General features: G+C 39.0%; 1 protein-coding gene across 1 annotated transcript in view; it reads right to left on the bottom strand.

Moving 5' to 3' along the window:
- LOC110963314 (ELKS/Rab6-interacting/CAST family member 1-like) overlaps window positions 1-16,841 on the bottom strand; it is a 183,013-nt gene that overhangs the window by 27,276 nt on the left and 138,896 nt on the right. The window contains 2 exon segments of the mRNA XM_051959255.1: window positions 1,855-2,040; window positions 13,019-13,126. Coding sequence (XP_051815215.1) covers window positions 1,855-2,040; window positions 13,019-13,126 — 294 coding nt within the window.

The following is a 16,841-nucleotide window of genomic DNA, read 5'->3' on the forward strand; positions in this document are numbered from 1 at the left end:
GTTTTACTGAGGAGAGCATATCTTTTCTGTCATATTAATGCAGAGCGGAAGGACAAGGACACTGAGTCTTTTCCATTAACCTTGTAACACAGTACAGAAACACAAATAACCATGGTAACTGTACACCGAGATGGTGACAGCTGTGGCCTCAAAATGCTTCCATGATATAAAACTTGAAAAAACAAAAATGAGACGACAAAGGGTTGACTTAACTGTAGTTCTTGGTGACTAAAACTTATAATATCAACTATTAAGAAATAAAATGTGACTGAATCTAATACATGTTGATGTCAAAAGACTAAAACTAAATTAAAATCAGACAATTTTAGGAAATCAGGTTGCTGCCTAAGCTTCTCAATAACTGAACAATGAAACAGGCAGATCAGAAATGGTTGTTTTTGTGCCTTCATACTGACAAGAAGCCTCTGTTCATAACAACAAGAAAATACAGAGATGGTGTTTTCAGCAACTCAACAGCCTGGGAGTTGATTCTAAGTCTGTCATGAAGCGACGGTGCAAAAAGTAAGAAAAACAACTAAAAAATCAAAACATTACAGCGTGCCATGCGGATGGTTTGCAGCAATGCAAATTGTAAGTGCTTTGTGGTAAACTGGTTAGAATGGTCTTTTAAGATCTTTTTTTCCCTCTAAGTTGTAAATTTGACTTGGATGTGGCCGTGTGCAGAGTTTGGTTCAAATGTTTCCAATATTGTTAAAAATGTTTTTATAAATATAAGGTAGGAATAAAATACTGCAGACTGCGTTCGGCCTTGTTAGATAAGCTTTCACAGTTGCCCACATAATCAGTTTTAATAGAGCATGTTTTTCCTCTGAAAACGTGGATCGCAGCCACGAGACCACAGAATACTGTCTGCATTTTTAAAATGAAAACTGGCTGATGATGAAAAATGCGTGTAGCAATTCTATGTCAGTGAAAGTCGCCCAGATCATTTCTCCGGTCTTTTAATGCGCGCTGTGATTAAATGACAACTTAATTTTCTGTATTCAGAGTTTACTCAAAGTGACACCAAACCACGCAGCGCCATATCTGAAGCAGTGCTGCTAAACAGAGACATTTCCCAGCATTAAGACATACAATAGGGCTTTCATGGAGACCGTAGGAAACTAGTCCTGCTGTACCCTAAAACCACACACTCTGTCACATCGCTCTGTGTCTAAAGTTACGTTTTTCAATGCATACCACATGTAGCGACCATGTATCGCCTGATATGTTTTCAATATGGAGAAAAACACAGAGAGGGAGACAGAGGAAGCCACTATTTTTTAAAACGTAATAATATACTTCTTATATTGAATAAAACACAACTGGTTACCATGATAATTCAGCTACATCAGGTTAGCCAATTTCACCGTCTCTATCCTCATCTCCCCTCTCAAAGATGACAACTCTTTTGACAGTAAAATAAATACTCTTCTCTCCTCCTCTCTGCTCTGCACTGTTCCTGAACCAACTCCCTGTCTGCTGCCAAAAGCTCGAAGCAGAGTTTACTCTCTGTAAAATAAAACGTCTGAAACATTACTTGTTCGGCAGCCAGGCTCTTGTCGTCAGGTGACCTGCTGGAGTAAATCTTTTCAATAAGGCAGCGCCAAAAAGCTGCCAGGCCTGCCAGAGTGTGCCATACGCCTACGCACATCCACGCCGCAATAACAACACAGACTCACACATTTCATCACATGCAGTATGTTAAAGCAACTACACAAACACACATGTTCAGTAGAAGCTGATAAATGAGGACTGACAAAATCGCCTCACATTTTCTCCATGTTTACAGAGCATATTCATTGTTTTCCTTCTCCACACTGATTGATGTCTTTGTGTTTGATTTTGTCTCACCTGTTCCTGCGTCATGCTGTGCAGCTGCGTATGCCAGGAGGCGGAGTCAGGGCGGTGATAGGCGGGGGGCGGGGCAAAGTCCTGCAATATGATTGGGTCTCGCTCCTGACACAGGGAGGTCAGGTGACTGATGTACAGCTTCAGTTTACTGCGATTCTGATTGAGATCCAGGAGAGGAGAGAGAATCTGGAGGAGGAAGACAGGACATTTTTATTGATTTCTGTAACAAAATATGACAACAAATAAACTATATAAGCACTGATAACAGTTTGAGGGATGCTGTGGAAAAAAATGAGGAAAAAGATGGACATGCAATGATGCAACGATGGTCAAATTTAACCGTCAGAGAGAGACAGAGAGGACACACAGGTCGGAGAACGACAAAGCAAATGCTGGTAGTTGTGGTTAATATTTTCTAAAAAACTAATATAAATTGTGGCTGAGTGTGAATGTTGAAAAGGCTCTTCCACAAAGTAGATAAGATATACTTTATTGTCCTCAAAAGGACATTTGCCTTGGGATGATGCAAAAATTTTTACCACCTCTGTGCAACAACAGCACATGAATCCAACAAAACGTACACAACAAAGTACAGAATAAGCCACATTTGTAGAACAATCCATTTATTATCTGTACACACCTCAAACCCTCAATGGGGTTGCAGGGGGCTGGAGACTATCCCAGCTGACTTAGGGTGAAGGCAGGGGACACCCTAGGCAAGTCACCAGTCTATGGCACACTCGCATTCACATCTACGGGCAATTTAGAGTTACCAATTAACTTCAGCATATTTTTGGACTGTGGGAGGAAGCCGGAGTACCTGGAGAAAACCCACACATGCACAGGGAGAACATGCAAACTCCATGCAGAAAGATCCTGGGAAGGCCAGGATGTGAACGAGGCATCTTCTAGCTGCAAAGTGCAAACCATCAAGCCACTGTGCAGCCTCATTTGTAGAACCATAAATCTAAAACATAACATACATTTGTAAAAAAATCTGCATCTTTATTGCAGTATTAGGTGCAACATGTTGTACTTTATGTAAAGAGAAAAAATTAACAAAAAATTAACAAACAATATGGATTAAAAGACCCATATTGTTTGTCTTAAAACTTAGAGGTATAAAAAAAGCTGTGAGAATATGTAAATGCTAACTGGTGCTACTGCTCTAGCTTGATGCTATCCTTCATCCCTCTTTCCCTGGCCGACTAGTCTACATTCAAGAAACCTTCTTTACTAGAATATTACCGATAAGGTTGATGTAAAGCTCTATTTTTGTACCATTTTGTTAAGGAAAAGCACAAGTAATGCCAGCCAAAATGGAGTTCCAAATGTGTCAGAACTACCACGGCCACATGTTTGCTTCTGGCTTTACAAAGCAGACAGAACTGTGCTCAGTTTGTGACTGAGGAACCAGTAGTTGTCCAGATGAAACTTTGCTGCTTTTCATGTGAGCTATTCAGAAAAAGCAGCTGCCTGTCAGTCCATCATTTTTATTTACTTGCCTGAGCTGCTTCTGCCAGCTCTAAAATGTCTCAGCTACAAGTAAAGTATGGCAGAGTACATAAAAGCAGAGCGAATAATCCTTCTCCTTTTTTTCTATAGGTAGAAAAATGTGGCCCTTCGTAGAAGAAACAACATTTTGGAATGATCCTTTTTTCAGCAAACATTATAACTGCAGTCAACTAACTGCATTGCATCAAAGTTACACAGTTGAGCCACAGCTTTGATGAGAAACTGAGTGAAATTGGATTCCCTTTATTAACAGCAGCATTTGTTTCATGAAGAGTGTGTGTGCTTCTGCAAAAATGTGGGAAAGCAGGTGAGATGAGCAAAACAGATATACATGCATTCGAGGAGTACGAGACAGGACCCCCCGAGAGACACACAGATAAAACACACAGACGTACACTCTCCTCCTCGGGGAACCCCAGGATTTAAGTGCAGAGGAAGCATGTTAAGAGGGCTGTTAGTGTGTGTGTGCGTTAAAGTATATTTAATCCCGACGGCATCTGTCCACACCCTGCGCTCTGTGCTCATCGTCACTCAGCGAGCGCACACACACACACACACACACACACACACACACACACACACACACACACACACACACACACACACACACACACACACGAGTTTCAACGTCTGGATTCTCAGCACAGTAGCATCGTTCTCTCTCGGTCGAACGCTGCCTCATTGATTCTGCCTTAAACTTTGGCTTGAATTTTATGATTGCAACCCTGTTTCCTCCTATTACATTTCTACACAACTAAAATGAATTCTGTATTAGACTTTGGAAGAAACTTTTCTCCCACAAAGGTGACAGGATGATGAAATAGGAAGTGTTTTCACTTTCATGACAGCAAGTACAAAACAAACAGCAAGTACACTCACTGCACTTGCTATTTGGTTTGGCTTAGGGACCAAAACTACTTGGTTAAAGCTAAGAAAACATCATAATTTGGGATAAAATATGAACTTTTCATAACAGTTCTCTTGATTTGGGTGACCTAACATATGGCCGGTTGCCTGAAAAGTTGGAAAACAATAAAAAAAAGGTACATACACAACCGTTTAAAAGTTTGGAGTCACTTGGAAATGTCCTTGATTTTGAAAGAAAACCAGATTTTTTCAATGAAGACAACATTAAACTAATCAGAAATACAGTCTATACATTGTTAATGCGGCAAATGACTAGTCTAGCTGGAAATGGCCAATTTTTAATGGAATATCTACATAGACTATAGAGGCCCATTATCAAAACAAAACTAAATAGCCATCATGTTCATTGATTTCAACAGATACCACTGAAAGGAATACTTATACTGTCTTAATAGCATTGCCAATTTCTGAAATCTGGCCCTTCAATTGGTTCCATTGCTCAAGACTCAGTGAGAAACCATTTTTCCCCAGCATCATTTCCCCATCTTGATTCATCCAGTACTCTCTAATGTCAATCGGGACTGTACCCTTGAAGTCTCTGACACTGACATATCTCATCTTTCCATTCTGAAACATGATGTCATCACCATTACTGCGGCCCTTGGATGATCCTTCTGGCTTGGAACTCTCTCCATTTTTTGGTTTCTTCACCGGTTTCTCTGGTAAATCATCACTCCTGTGTTCTAATGCTGCATTGTGTTAGCTAATGGTGTTGAAAGGCTCATTGATGATTAGAAAACACTTGTGCAGTTATGTTAACACATGAATAAAGTGTGAGTTTTCATGGAAAACATGGAATTGCCTCGGTGACCCCAAACTTTTGAACGGTAGTGGCCATTGATAGAACTGCATTTGTTTTATATTACGAAACAAACGGGAGAAAATAGCTTTTCCTCAGACTGTGACTGTGAATATATTTTAGTTGTATGGGAACATGCTGTTTTGGAGACTCAATTATTAATGCATTTAATTTAAACAGAACATGTATTTAGATATATAACACTGGTCAACAACAAATTTGATGTCTGCATTTTTTCAGCTGATTTAGGACTAATCTGATGCGCTGAATCCAAAAATTACATTGGTTTCGCTCAATCAGGTCAAGTTTTTGAGCTATGGCCACATGTCGTTTTTTACGTTTTTGTTCACATGTACGCATGTGTGGAGCATTTTAGTAGCATTTGGTGGCGGTAAAATGCCATGTCGAATAATTGTTTTGATTGGAAATGATTATTTTAATGATAAGAAGTATTCAAGTCCGATAGTTATGGGTAATTATGTCCGGGGATTATGTCGAAAAGGGATCTCCATCTGACCTGATGGAGAGAAACGGATGCCATTTCCTGATTCAGCAGTGCAAAAATACCCTAAATCAATTGTAGAAATCTAGACAACATTCAAAAAGTAAAAAAATTGTTGCCCAGTGTAATGCATATAACATAATATTTGTTTCTGATTTGTAGGCAGCTGTTTTTTAAACTGGATATAAGAAAACCTCAAGCACAGTTTTGGTCTGGTTTTGGTCTAAATGACTGAGCAACATATATTATGTAAACTGCAAGTAGCCATAGCAACCAAACACACATTGGACATTTCATGCCATCTTAACTGACTGATTGAACCAACATGCATGAGTTGAATCATTGGATAATGATGTAAAATGAGACGGTACATCTACGTAACATTTTCAGTACTGTAAGAAACAAATATAACATAATGGACTTTGTGTTGCATATTTGTCTTACTTTGGGTACAATGATATTGTTTGTATTTACTTCACCTAATAAATTGACTCTGTTGCTCTCTTCTGCTTGTCTGTTGTATTTACATCAACTGATGTGATAACTAAAAAAAAGCAAATCCCTCAGTCCCAGGGCACACAGCTTTTTACTTTTATTTTCTAACAGAAAACCAACTTCAGTTGTCACTCAAACACTGACACACTGACAGAATTTGAATAAAACACCACATATATGTATGTATATATATATATATATATATATATATATATATATATATATATATATAATTCATTATTTATTAAATTTCTGCATTTGAGAATCCTGACAACAAATGAAAAGAAAGAGATGTGGGTGGCTTTTTTGTGGGTGGGGAAAAAATAAATATTTTTTGCACACGTTTCTCCAGCAGCAGCAATGAAAGCTGACAGTAAATCAAAGTAACTGTCACTTGTGATTCTGAGTTCTCACCTTATTTACTGCAAACACACACAAACTGTGAGTAATTTTGTGTTTTTCTAGACCATCTCCACTGTACATGAGTGGCTAAAACCGCCTTCCTGGATCATAACTGCTTGTTCCGTACACCAGCACGCACAAATCACTTTTATATAGCGCACATATGCATGCAGCGCACACACAGACACAAATGCATTGCGACACAGAAAAACATACTGGCTCTCGCACTCATTCAGGGTCGTTATCAGCATTTTAAATAGCTCTAGTTACAGTATTTTCCAGTGAGGACTTGCCAGTAGGTTACAGTCCATTACGAAATACATTACTGAACATTTCCCTCCGGAGGCAAGAGGGAGGCAGACGGGGAAGGAAAGAGCAGCAAAGAGAAAATGATGGAGCTGAAGGCTGCAGGAATCCTACACATTCTGCATTTGAAATCACCTCCGTTGCTGACAGTTGCAACGCAACAAAACGTTATCTCTCCTAGACTGTAATACGAACTTATGCGAACACATCCTTCAAAAGCTGGCTCTCCTGCTCTAAAAACATACTTAACATATGTGCAACAGCTGTTCTCTCACACTTTCTAATTCATGCTATTCTGTCAGAAAGGCTTAAAAAAATCATCATCTACACTTTCCAGACCTGCAGCGAAGCTCCACGGATCAAATACAAGACAAATGAGAAACAGACAGAAAGAACAGAAGGAATGGCGGCGAGAAATAGCAACAGCAGTGCTTTCTTTTCTTTTTCAACTTCTATTTAAATGCAAAATGCAACAAGAAAGGAATAATAACAAGAAATGCAAACACTGATCCCTGAAAGCATTTGCAAAACTTTTTGAATTTAGTGATTTTATTAAAGTATACAGCACACATGCATCTACATGTTTTTCTTGTATTGCACGGCCTACAATAGTCAACACATGCAGTGTGTGTGGTTAATGAGTCCGCAGTGCTTTCCAGTGTCCTAGTGCACTATGAAACAATCCCAGAGGAGACATAACTTTATACAGCGCTGTGAGTCAGTGTGTGTGTTTGTGCTGCTTTATTAGCCTCCCATGGCTGCCTACCATATTCTTACTGTACTATGAAAGAACTCCAAAGAGAGACATTCAGCCGGCCTAACTGACCAGCTGCATTTTTAAGAAAACCTTCCATGGCCACATTATACGACACAACCAGGACATTTCTTTCTCCTCAGAACTCTCTGAGTCACACGTAGCCACATATACGGTATATGTCCAGGAACACAGTGGACATATACAGTGGATGTAGGACCTGACTACAGAACGTTTTAGTGTTTGAGCCTAAGTGACCCGACTAATAAAGTCCTGGCTAATGCGGGTTCTCTTAAATGGCCAAGCAAATACATCCTCCGGTCATAAAACTGCTCTGATATAAAACATGCACCTACAGGCTCCTGCATTACCACTGAGGCTGAAACAATTAGTTAATGAATTAAGTAGTCAGTGAACAGAAAAGTAGGTTTGAGTCATTGGTTAAGCAAATATGCCAAACATTTGCTAATTCCAGTTTTAAATTCAGGCCATTTACTGTGTTTTTTTTATTGTAAATTGAATACTTAAGGGGTTTCGAGACATTATCTCAACCTCTGGGAAACTCAGGGATGAGAATGAGAAAAAATATTTTCAGCTGAAAATTAGCCGGGGGTCTGGGGGCCGCAGGCTCTTGGGTTTTGGAGATTTTACAGCAGTAAAAAGTGACCTGAGAGTCCTTAAAAACAATTTAATATATATCAATCTGGTCCAAAATTATTTCTAAATGTCATGGTGATAGGGACTATGCTCTCAGTTTGCTAACATTACTAGCAGTGTAGGTAAACCAAATGGCTAACATAACTATCTTTATGTAAAATAAATTAAGTTACCTTTCTCAATATTCTCTTCCTCTCACCTCACCAAGAAGTCAAATAATATTTCTGAGAATTCATTCTCAATGCAGAGTCACACACATGAGAGAGATTGTACTACAGTCAATGTTCTCTTCCTCTCAACTAACCAAGAAGTCAAATAATATTTGACGACGCAAAGGTCTAGGCACGCTCGGCAGGGAGGGAGGCGGGCTAAAAGGTTGTCTATCAAATCACTCTGCAGCAATTAGGTAGGTATACAACCAATCAGCGCAACAAATAGGCTGACGTATCCTGTCAGAATCGTCGCGCCTCTGTCGTCACTTAGTTACACCTGCCTTCTGACTCTACACTTCATGGTGATTCGATTACAGTATTGTACATGACTGCTCTCACTGAGTGGCGGCTAGCATTCAGCGCGGTGGATATTAGCAGCCGTTCGATATTACGACTCGCCGACCATAAACATACCTCACGTCCCCAAAAAATTTTCTCTTCGAATTTAGACGATTCACAAGAATGACCCTGGCAATGATAAAATCCGCGGAATTCCACGGATCCGTGGAAAATTCTCATCCCTGGAAACTGTGTTGGACATTTTTTGCAAACTTTATTTACAAATTGATACAGAAAACGTGTGTTAGTTGATTAACTCATTGGCTGCCAGCCGTTTTCAGAGCAAAGAGCCCCCAACTGCCAGAGTTTTTAAGAATTTTGACAGATTTTTCAAGATCTACAGAATATCAAGTTTTAAGACTACATAAACATTGAAACTATCAAAAGAAAGTGTAGATTCTCTTCTTTCATCAGGGAAAAAAATTTTGTTTCTAGCATTTTTGGTTCTAAAGTTATCGGCAGCAGAACATAGGGTAGTTTCAGCAAAAACACCTGTTTTTGACCAAAAAACAGAGATAACGAGCTTTTTGTACAGAGAGGCACATCAATCACTTTGATGCCAATATTTTTTGGTTTAGTGACATCCCACACAACTGAACAGTTGTTCATATGAAACAACAAAAACAACTCTGAAAAAGCATTTTGAGGTCAACTTTTTAACCTTTTGTTAGCTAAATCATTTATTTACAAACAAACAACACAAGTCAACATTTTGGTTCAGAACAATATATCTTACAAAATATAAACAAAATATTTTTAGGTGTGTGTGTGTGTGTGTGTGTGTTTGTTTGTGTGTGTGTGTGTGTGTCTGTGTGTGTATGTGTGCTCGCTCTAAACTCATCTGACTCGGCTTCGTCAGATGAGCTCAAGAGAGCGGTGGTGGCGAAATCGAAACCGAAAACTAGCGCAGCTTTGATCGCCAGCGGCTGTTGTCAACGGCACTTTTTGCTGTCGCCCCACCATGGTCACTGTCTTTGTCATTCTTTTGGCCCACCGCAACACTCTCACGTTCCAAAACTCCAGGATTTTCACCGACAAGCTCCGACAGACTGTCCTGCAGCCCCCCTAGTCAAAAAACATGATTGACGTCTACAGACGTCATTGGCAGCGAACGTTCGGATTTCAATTGATGTCTATAGAGTCAATGGCAGCGAATGAATTAAAAGCATGTTATTGTTAAAAAAAGTGAATTAAAAGGTTATACGTGTAAAATATCAATCTCACAATAGAAAAGTCTACAGTCCTCTCCATGTACACTGTCAAATTCTGAAAAAAAACTCAATAAATAAAAATAATGTAATGTTAAAACACACAAATTTAGTTGGAATCAGTGCAAAAATTGGATTTCTATCCAACATCTACAAGAAACCTCTCCAAACCAGCATACTGAACTGCTTTATAGAAACCTCGATGTATTGGTCTTTTAGCTGATGTATTCAGCAAAGTTTAAAAATGAAAAAAAGTACAATAAAAATGTCCTCAACAATGGTTAGTGTGTGCTAAAACTGCTCTCCTGTGTTTTATCTGCAACAGTTGTCTCTGAAGCATTTCATTCTCCACCTGTGGTGCAGAATGCCCTTATAGATGACACACAATCCCTCACTGTGTGGATGAAATGTACTATGGCAAATTCCCCACCTTATGTACCAAGAGGAGAGTGTTTGGAGGAGTGTATGGGACTTCCCATGGAGACAGAAAAAGAAAGTCTAGTGTTGTGTACGGGCTGGCTGGCCTGCTTCTTTTAGCAGGGACATGCTAACTGTAATTAATAACCAGGGTCAAACTTAGATCCGATGGCGAACCTTTGGGCTTTTAGCATCCCGATGGGAAATCCCTTTGGAGGAACTGAGCGCTCTTAAAAGCAGCATGTGCTCCTCATATGTGCTGCTGTCTGAGCGCTGAGCTCCCAGCAGATCAAACAAGTACATCCTCATCCTTATATCTTACTTCTACCAGGACATTGTTTCAGAACTTTTACATATTTCTAATTCATTTGTTCCAAGCCATTAACAGGTATAAGTGACTTTTCCAGTTTATTTAGTGCTAAGGAGTTAAACCACACGGAAACCTGTAGATGAGCATGAACAAAGCAAAAGTTGTTGTTTTTTTCTTTAAAAAAGAACATTATTAACAATAGATGTGCCAGGATTGATCACTCTCAGTGTGGGTTTTGTTCTTGTCTGACTTCAGGATTGTCACACATCTGCTACTAATGACCTTAAGGCCTATAAAACACTGGAAACACCGCTATTGTATAATTACCACCACAGGGGCAGGTTCAAAGGAAAAAATCCCTTTCTTCACTCCTAATTAAACCTCATTTTTAAACTAATTATATGTCAAAGAAACAACTCAGCAAAATCACAAACACAACAACACAAAATCAAAATCCCTCTCTGGAATGTGATTAAACCTAACAACTCATCTATGTGTATCAAGATAATTGCACAAGTAAAACTATTTTTCAATGAAAATTACCTCTTTGTGATGCAAAATGGCTCAGATGCAACTCTGTGGGTCTAACAAGGTTCCACCTCTTTCTCTGCATCCCTATCGGCAGCACACCAGCTCACCCCTGACTGTTAAATCACAGTAACACGACTCCACGCTACACAACGGAAGTTATACTTCTGGAGTAATTCAGGCATATATGTTCACACTGATTCTAAAGAATAATAATGAGAATAACAAATTCATAGGACTGGTTCCTTATGTTTGCTACTTGTGAAACCCTAAAAATGTGAATCTGTGTTTTTGAGATTTTTATTGCGTTGACTGCTTAATATGCTTATGATACGTTGTCCAGCATATAGAAACATCATATGTTGAAAAAGGTAAAAAGCTTGATTTTGACAGAAGGAGGGGATCTTTAAGTACATTTAAATATAAGAAATTATAGCTACGGCAGAGGCAAAACCTTTAGACTGACCTGTCAAGCTCGTGTGTGTGTGTGTGTGTGTGTGTGTGTGTGTGTGTGTGTGTGTGTGTGTGTGTGTGTGTGTGTGTGTGTTTAGGATATTTAAGAGGGAAGTGAGAATACAGTATATCTTGTCACTGGAAGTAGTTTGCACTGTTCAAACATACAAACGTTAATTTACTAGAGGTATTTGTTTCAAAAGCTTTGTGTTTTGAAAAACTGAGATTTGTAAATTTATGTTTCTTGTGCCTTAACTTGTCATTTTGTAAAGATGTTGTTTATTTTTGCTATTTTTTAAATTTTATTATTTGAAAATACCAGAATTTGCACATTATTTTACATTTTTATCTGTCTGATCTCATCATTTCCAAACAAATAAATCAGACATTACAATCAAACAGTTACTCAGTACTTTCAGTACTTGAGTAGTCTTTTTACCAAATACTTTTTTACTCTTACTGGAGTAATTCTTTGAATGACTACTTTTTTGTTCTACTTAAGTGATATTATTTTTGAAATAGTGTGAAATAAGATGACAAAGGCACAAGGAGCCATCAAATGGATTCATAGAGAGTGATGAAATGAAACAGTGAGTAAAAAAATGAGACATAAATACAAAATAGTGCAAGATAATGAGTTCAGAAATAGTGAACTGGAAGAAATGATCATCAGAAGATGAAGACAAATGAAATCAAGGGATGAGATTCAGATGCTGACCAGATGAAGCACACGGTTCAAGATTTGATTTGAAAGCATTCCTGATGTAATGAAGAATGGAAGAAAAAAGGAAACACAAGTAACAAAAAAGAAGGAGTTTCAAGACTAAATATCAAAAAGAAAGGTCAGAAATGGAACAAATAAAAACAAAGAAAAACAAAAAACCCACAAGTAAAGCGAAATGGCAGACTCACGATACAAAACCAAGACCACAAACTGGATGATGGAAGAGTGAAATAGATGAAACGAAAGCAAGAAAGACGAATGAGCACATCCAAACACGATCCAGATAGAGAAGACGCTCACCCTTTTGTACAAAATGCCGAACTGAGGGTGAGAAAGAAGGCATGTGGCTGGTTAGGCCCAGATGCCCTCCTCATCGTCCTATCGGTTAGTTCGGTCCAGCAGCAGCGTGAGTTCAGAGAAAGCAGGGAGTTAGTTTGGCAAAATCGGAAACTATAGGCAGAGATTGTGAATGCAGAACAAGCCACAGTTGTTGAAACATTAATTGATTAAATGCACCAAAAAATGTGAATGTGAATTCTTGGAAAGTCTTCCACTTGAACATTTGTTGTGGGTGATTGACTTGATGAAGGCTCAGTGTTCTGGACAAACGCCCTACCTGATCTGGAGAGGGCTTGTGATTGTTGGGCTGCTCTGAGTTTGGAGACGCGACCTTCAGATGGTCGTCCTCGTAGTTGTCGGACATCAGCTTCATCCTGTTCTGTGTCTACAGACAGACAATGCAAACAATTAGAACTCTTTCATTTGTGGCACTCACAGATGGCAAAAGCATTTTTTGGGAGCAATCCGGCAATATCACGATGACATTCAGGTTTGAGAAAACATCACAGAGCAGCGGATGTGTGTGTGTGCATGTGTGTGTGTGTGTGTGTGTGTGTGTGTGTGTGTGTGTGTGTGTGTGTGTGTGTGTGTGTGTGTGTGTGTGTGTGTGTGATAAAAGGAAAACTGTAGCCTTGAGTTCCTTCAGACGTTAATTTGCAGAAAGGAAGAAGAGAGGAGAGTTTTTGGACGACTGCCACGAGCTCTGCCTTCACAAACACACTTTATTTTTTTGCAGAGACACAGAAAATAAAGAATGGACAGCAAAAAAGACTGAAAGCTTTAATTTGAAACATTGGTTCTTCTCTCTGTTTTGCATGTTTGGAACTACACACATATTCACACAAGCAACAAACACACTGACATGCCACCTGTTGTGTAGCGTGTTAAGTGGTGCAGAAGAATAACAGGCTTGTTAACGGCCCGCTTGGGGGAGATCCATAAAGACCAAGACAAATATTACACTGTACGCACACAAAGGGCTGTAAATCTCTTCATGTGCTGAACACACACTTACAGCGGCATTAACACACAGTGTGGAGTCTTTTCCCTTTATTCCCTTTTCCTCGATCCTTCTCATCTCTCCCATCTTTGCTCTACCATCCTCCTTTTGCTTCTCTGATTACTATCAAACTCTCCCCTCCTTCCTCCTCCTCTCCTCGTCTTGCTGCTCCATCTGTTTCACATGTTAGAGTTATACTTCAGGTTTTACAGTAGGCCTGTAAGGGGAGGGGGAGTGAGAGATAAAAACGCGAGGGAGGGAGTCAGTCTAAATCTGTCAGTCTTGTACAATCTAAATCCCCTTAGCCTCTCGCTGAGCCCTGCAAGGAACAGGGGCTTAAGCAGGCCAGACTGTGGGTTTTGCGTGGATGTGTCTGTATGTTTGACAGAAACTAAAGAAAAAATATGAGAAATTTCATGTGTGTGCGTATGTGAACAAAAATGTTGCAATTGGTGACTAAAATAATAGCACTTTATGGTAGATTTAACCTAGCCAGAATGAATTTATCATCATTGTCTTTGTTTAACTATGTTGGTTTTATACGTCTGTAACCCTGTATGTTTTCTTTTATGTTTGAGACAACGGATGGAAATTAGCCTTGTGCTAAATCCGGCTTACTTACTGCAACCTTGTGTAAACCTATGAGATTGTACATTCATTAATATCCAAATAAAAACCCTTCCAACTAATTTAGAAATTATTATTATTTTTAGCATTATTATTCTTTTATTTATTTGTTATTATTTTTTGAGACATTATTTTTCCTTTAGTTATTTGTTATTATTTTTTTGAGACATTTTTCTGTCTAGCTTGCACAGCCTGGCTAGCTCAGTTGGTAGAGCATGAGATTCTTAATCGCAGGGTTGTGGGTTTGAGCTCCATGTTGGGCGCAGGAACTTTTAGAAGCAGAAAGCTACCTGGACATGTGTCTAAGCAGGTTAAAACAGGTACGCATCTGAGCCGGTACAAATCAAACCTCTGGCACGGATCAGCAGCAACGACCTCAATTACAATTCCATTAATAGTGAATGATAAAGATATGGATAAAGGACAATCACTAGCCCAATACTCCCTCATAGGTGGCATTTGTTTTAAGCACTACTTGCTTTCCTGGTACATGTGCAATAGATGTACTTGCTCTGCTGACAGTTTGCGTGGTCACAACTTTTGGGCCGGACTGCAGACACTTGTGGATGAAGATGGATGAGAAACTTGACATCACGTGTTTTTGGACGTGGAAAGCACTAGTGACAGACTGATTATTGGCCTGGCAAGTTATCATGGCTGATATTTGGCATTTTCTCAATTATTGGTATCTGTATTTTTATTGTACGATTATTGATACATAAAATGCGCTACTTGAGGTCTGATGCAACCTTCTTTCTCTGTTTGTCGTCACTCTGTGGTTTCAGAAATGTCTCTCTATCAGAAACTGAACGAGAAATACAAGCCGTTGCAACAAACCAGGAATTTAACCACTCTCACAGTGGTTAAAGCTATGCTAATGGCTAGCGGCTAAGTTAGAAAGCAGCCAAAAAGTACCCTGAAACAGTTTCAGAAGCAATAACTAGTAATGCTTCAAGATATGGACCTTAATGGGCAATAAATGCGATAGAACAGTGAAAGATTAAGGACTTCTTTTTTTTTTAAACACACGTGCTAAGTCCCATGCAGCCAGGCTAGCTCAGTTGGTAGAGCGTGAGACTCTTAACCTCAGGGTGGTGGGTTTGAGCCCCGTGTTGGGTGCAACTGTTTCAAACACAATGTTAGGAGGTAAAAACACTTAGTTGTCTTAGGAAGCAGCAAACTGATGGGCACATGAATATATTCAAACCACAAAACCATGTGAAAAAGCGCTACAGTGTGTGTATTTGGAACCATGTAAGTGTGGGGCCTCCCCTTGTATAACCAGACATCATTCATTTTCCACAGACAGCTTCAAAATAAATACACATATATTTAAAACAAACACAGAAAGTGAACAGTTCATCTTCAGGCCACATAAGCTCAGAACGGATGAACACACACACTTAGCTGAGAAGTGATGTTTATTTGTCTCTGTCAGTCCTCTCTGCAATGTCCTCCACCATGTAAAGCACCAACATTTAAATAATTTATACAGTTAATCCAACAAATTAATAATTCAACCTACAGTGCAGCTTTTTTGTGTTCTTCAAGTTTGCTTCATTTGGGTTAAAGTTCAGATTTCTACATCAGCAGTTCCATTGTCATTAAAAAAAAAAAGATTATTTCTTTGAAATACTGATATTAGAAACATTTTTTTCCAGCATGAATATTAAACACTTGATAACTACAGACAGTTGTGAATATAATAAAACTGACTACACAATACCTGGAGCACAGAATATAATGATTTAATGATCATGGTGATAAAGTACATTACAATTTTTTCTTTTAATTTATACCCTGTTGAAGACATTATTTTCTCTGCCTTAAGCTCAAATATGAAAAATTGGAGGTCAGTGTTCACCTTTGTTGTTATGCAAATTTGCAGTTTTGTATAACAGAAAACCTCTGCATAGCCAATTGCAGCATTATTCTCATAGACTACTCCATCCATCCATCCATTCTCTATACACTGCTTTATCCTCACTAGGGTCGCGGGGGGTGCTGGAGCCTATCCCAGCTGACTCGGGCGAAGGCAGGGGACACCCTGGACAGGTCGCCAGTCTGTCGCAGGGCTTCATAGACTATTTGTGTTTTTCATTATCTGTCATCAGCATTAACTAATATTGTACATGATAAGATATCTTGTTACAGTTGAGCAGGACCAAAACAAGAACTATAAGAAAGGAAATTAAACATTTTGCAGCAATGTAGCATCACCTGCCAACGTACTGTGTTCACCAATCAAATACACACAAACACATATTCCTGCAAGATTCCTCTTGAACTTGAACAGTATACAGTATTTCTACTAATCACCTAATGTATTTTTATGATCTTAGATAAAATAGTTGTCACCACGACAGCTGTAAATCCTGCCTTAGGGTAATATAGCTGGTTGCAGTGTTTTGGCCTATGACAAGCCTTCTGTTACTCAAATCAGATTGTTTCTAGATTGTATTTCACTCATATC

Source organism: Acanthochromis polyacanthus, chromosome 1 (assembly GCF_021347895.1).
Source record: "Acanthochromis polyacanthus isolate Apoly-LR-REF ecotype Palm Island chromosome 1, KAUST_Apoly_ChrSc, whole genome shotgun sequence".
Classification (NCBI taxonomy): Eukaryota; Metazoa; Chordata; class Actinopteri; family Pomacentridae; genus Acanthochromis; species Acanthochromis polyacanthus.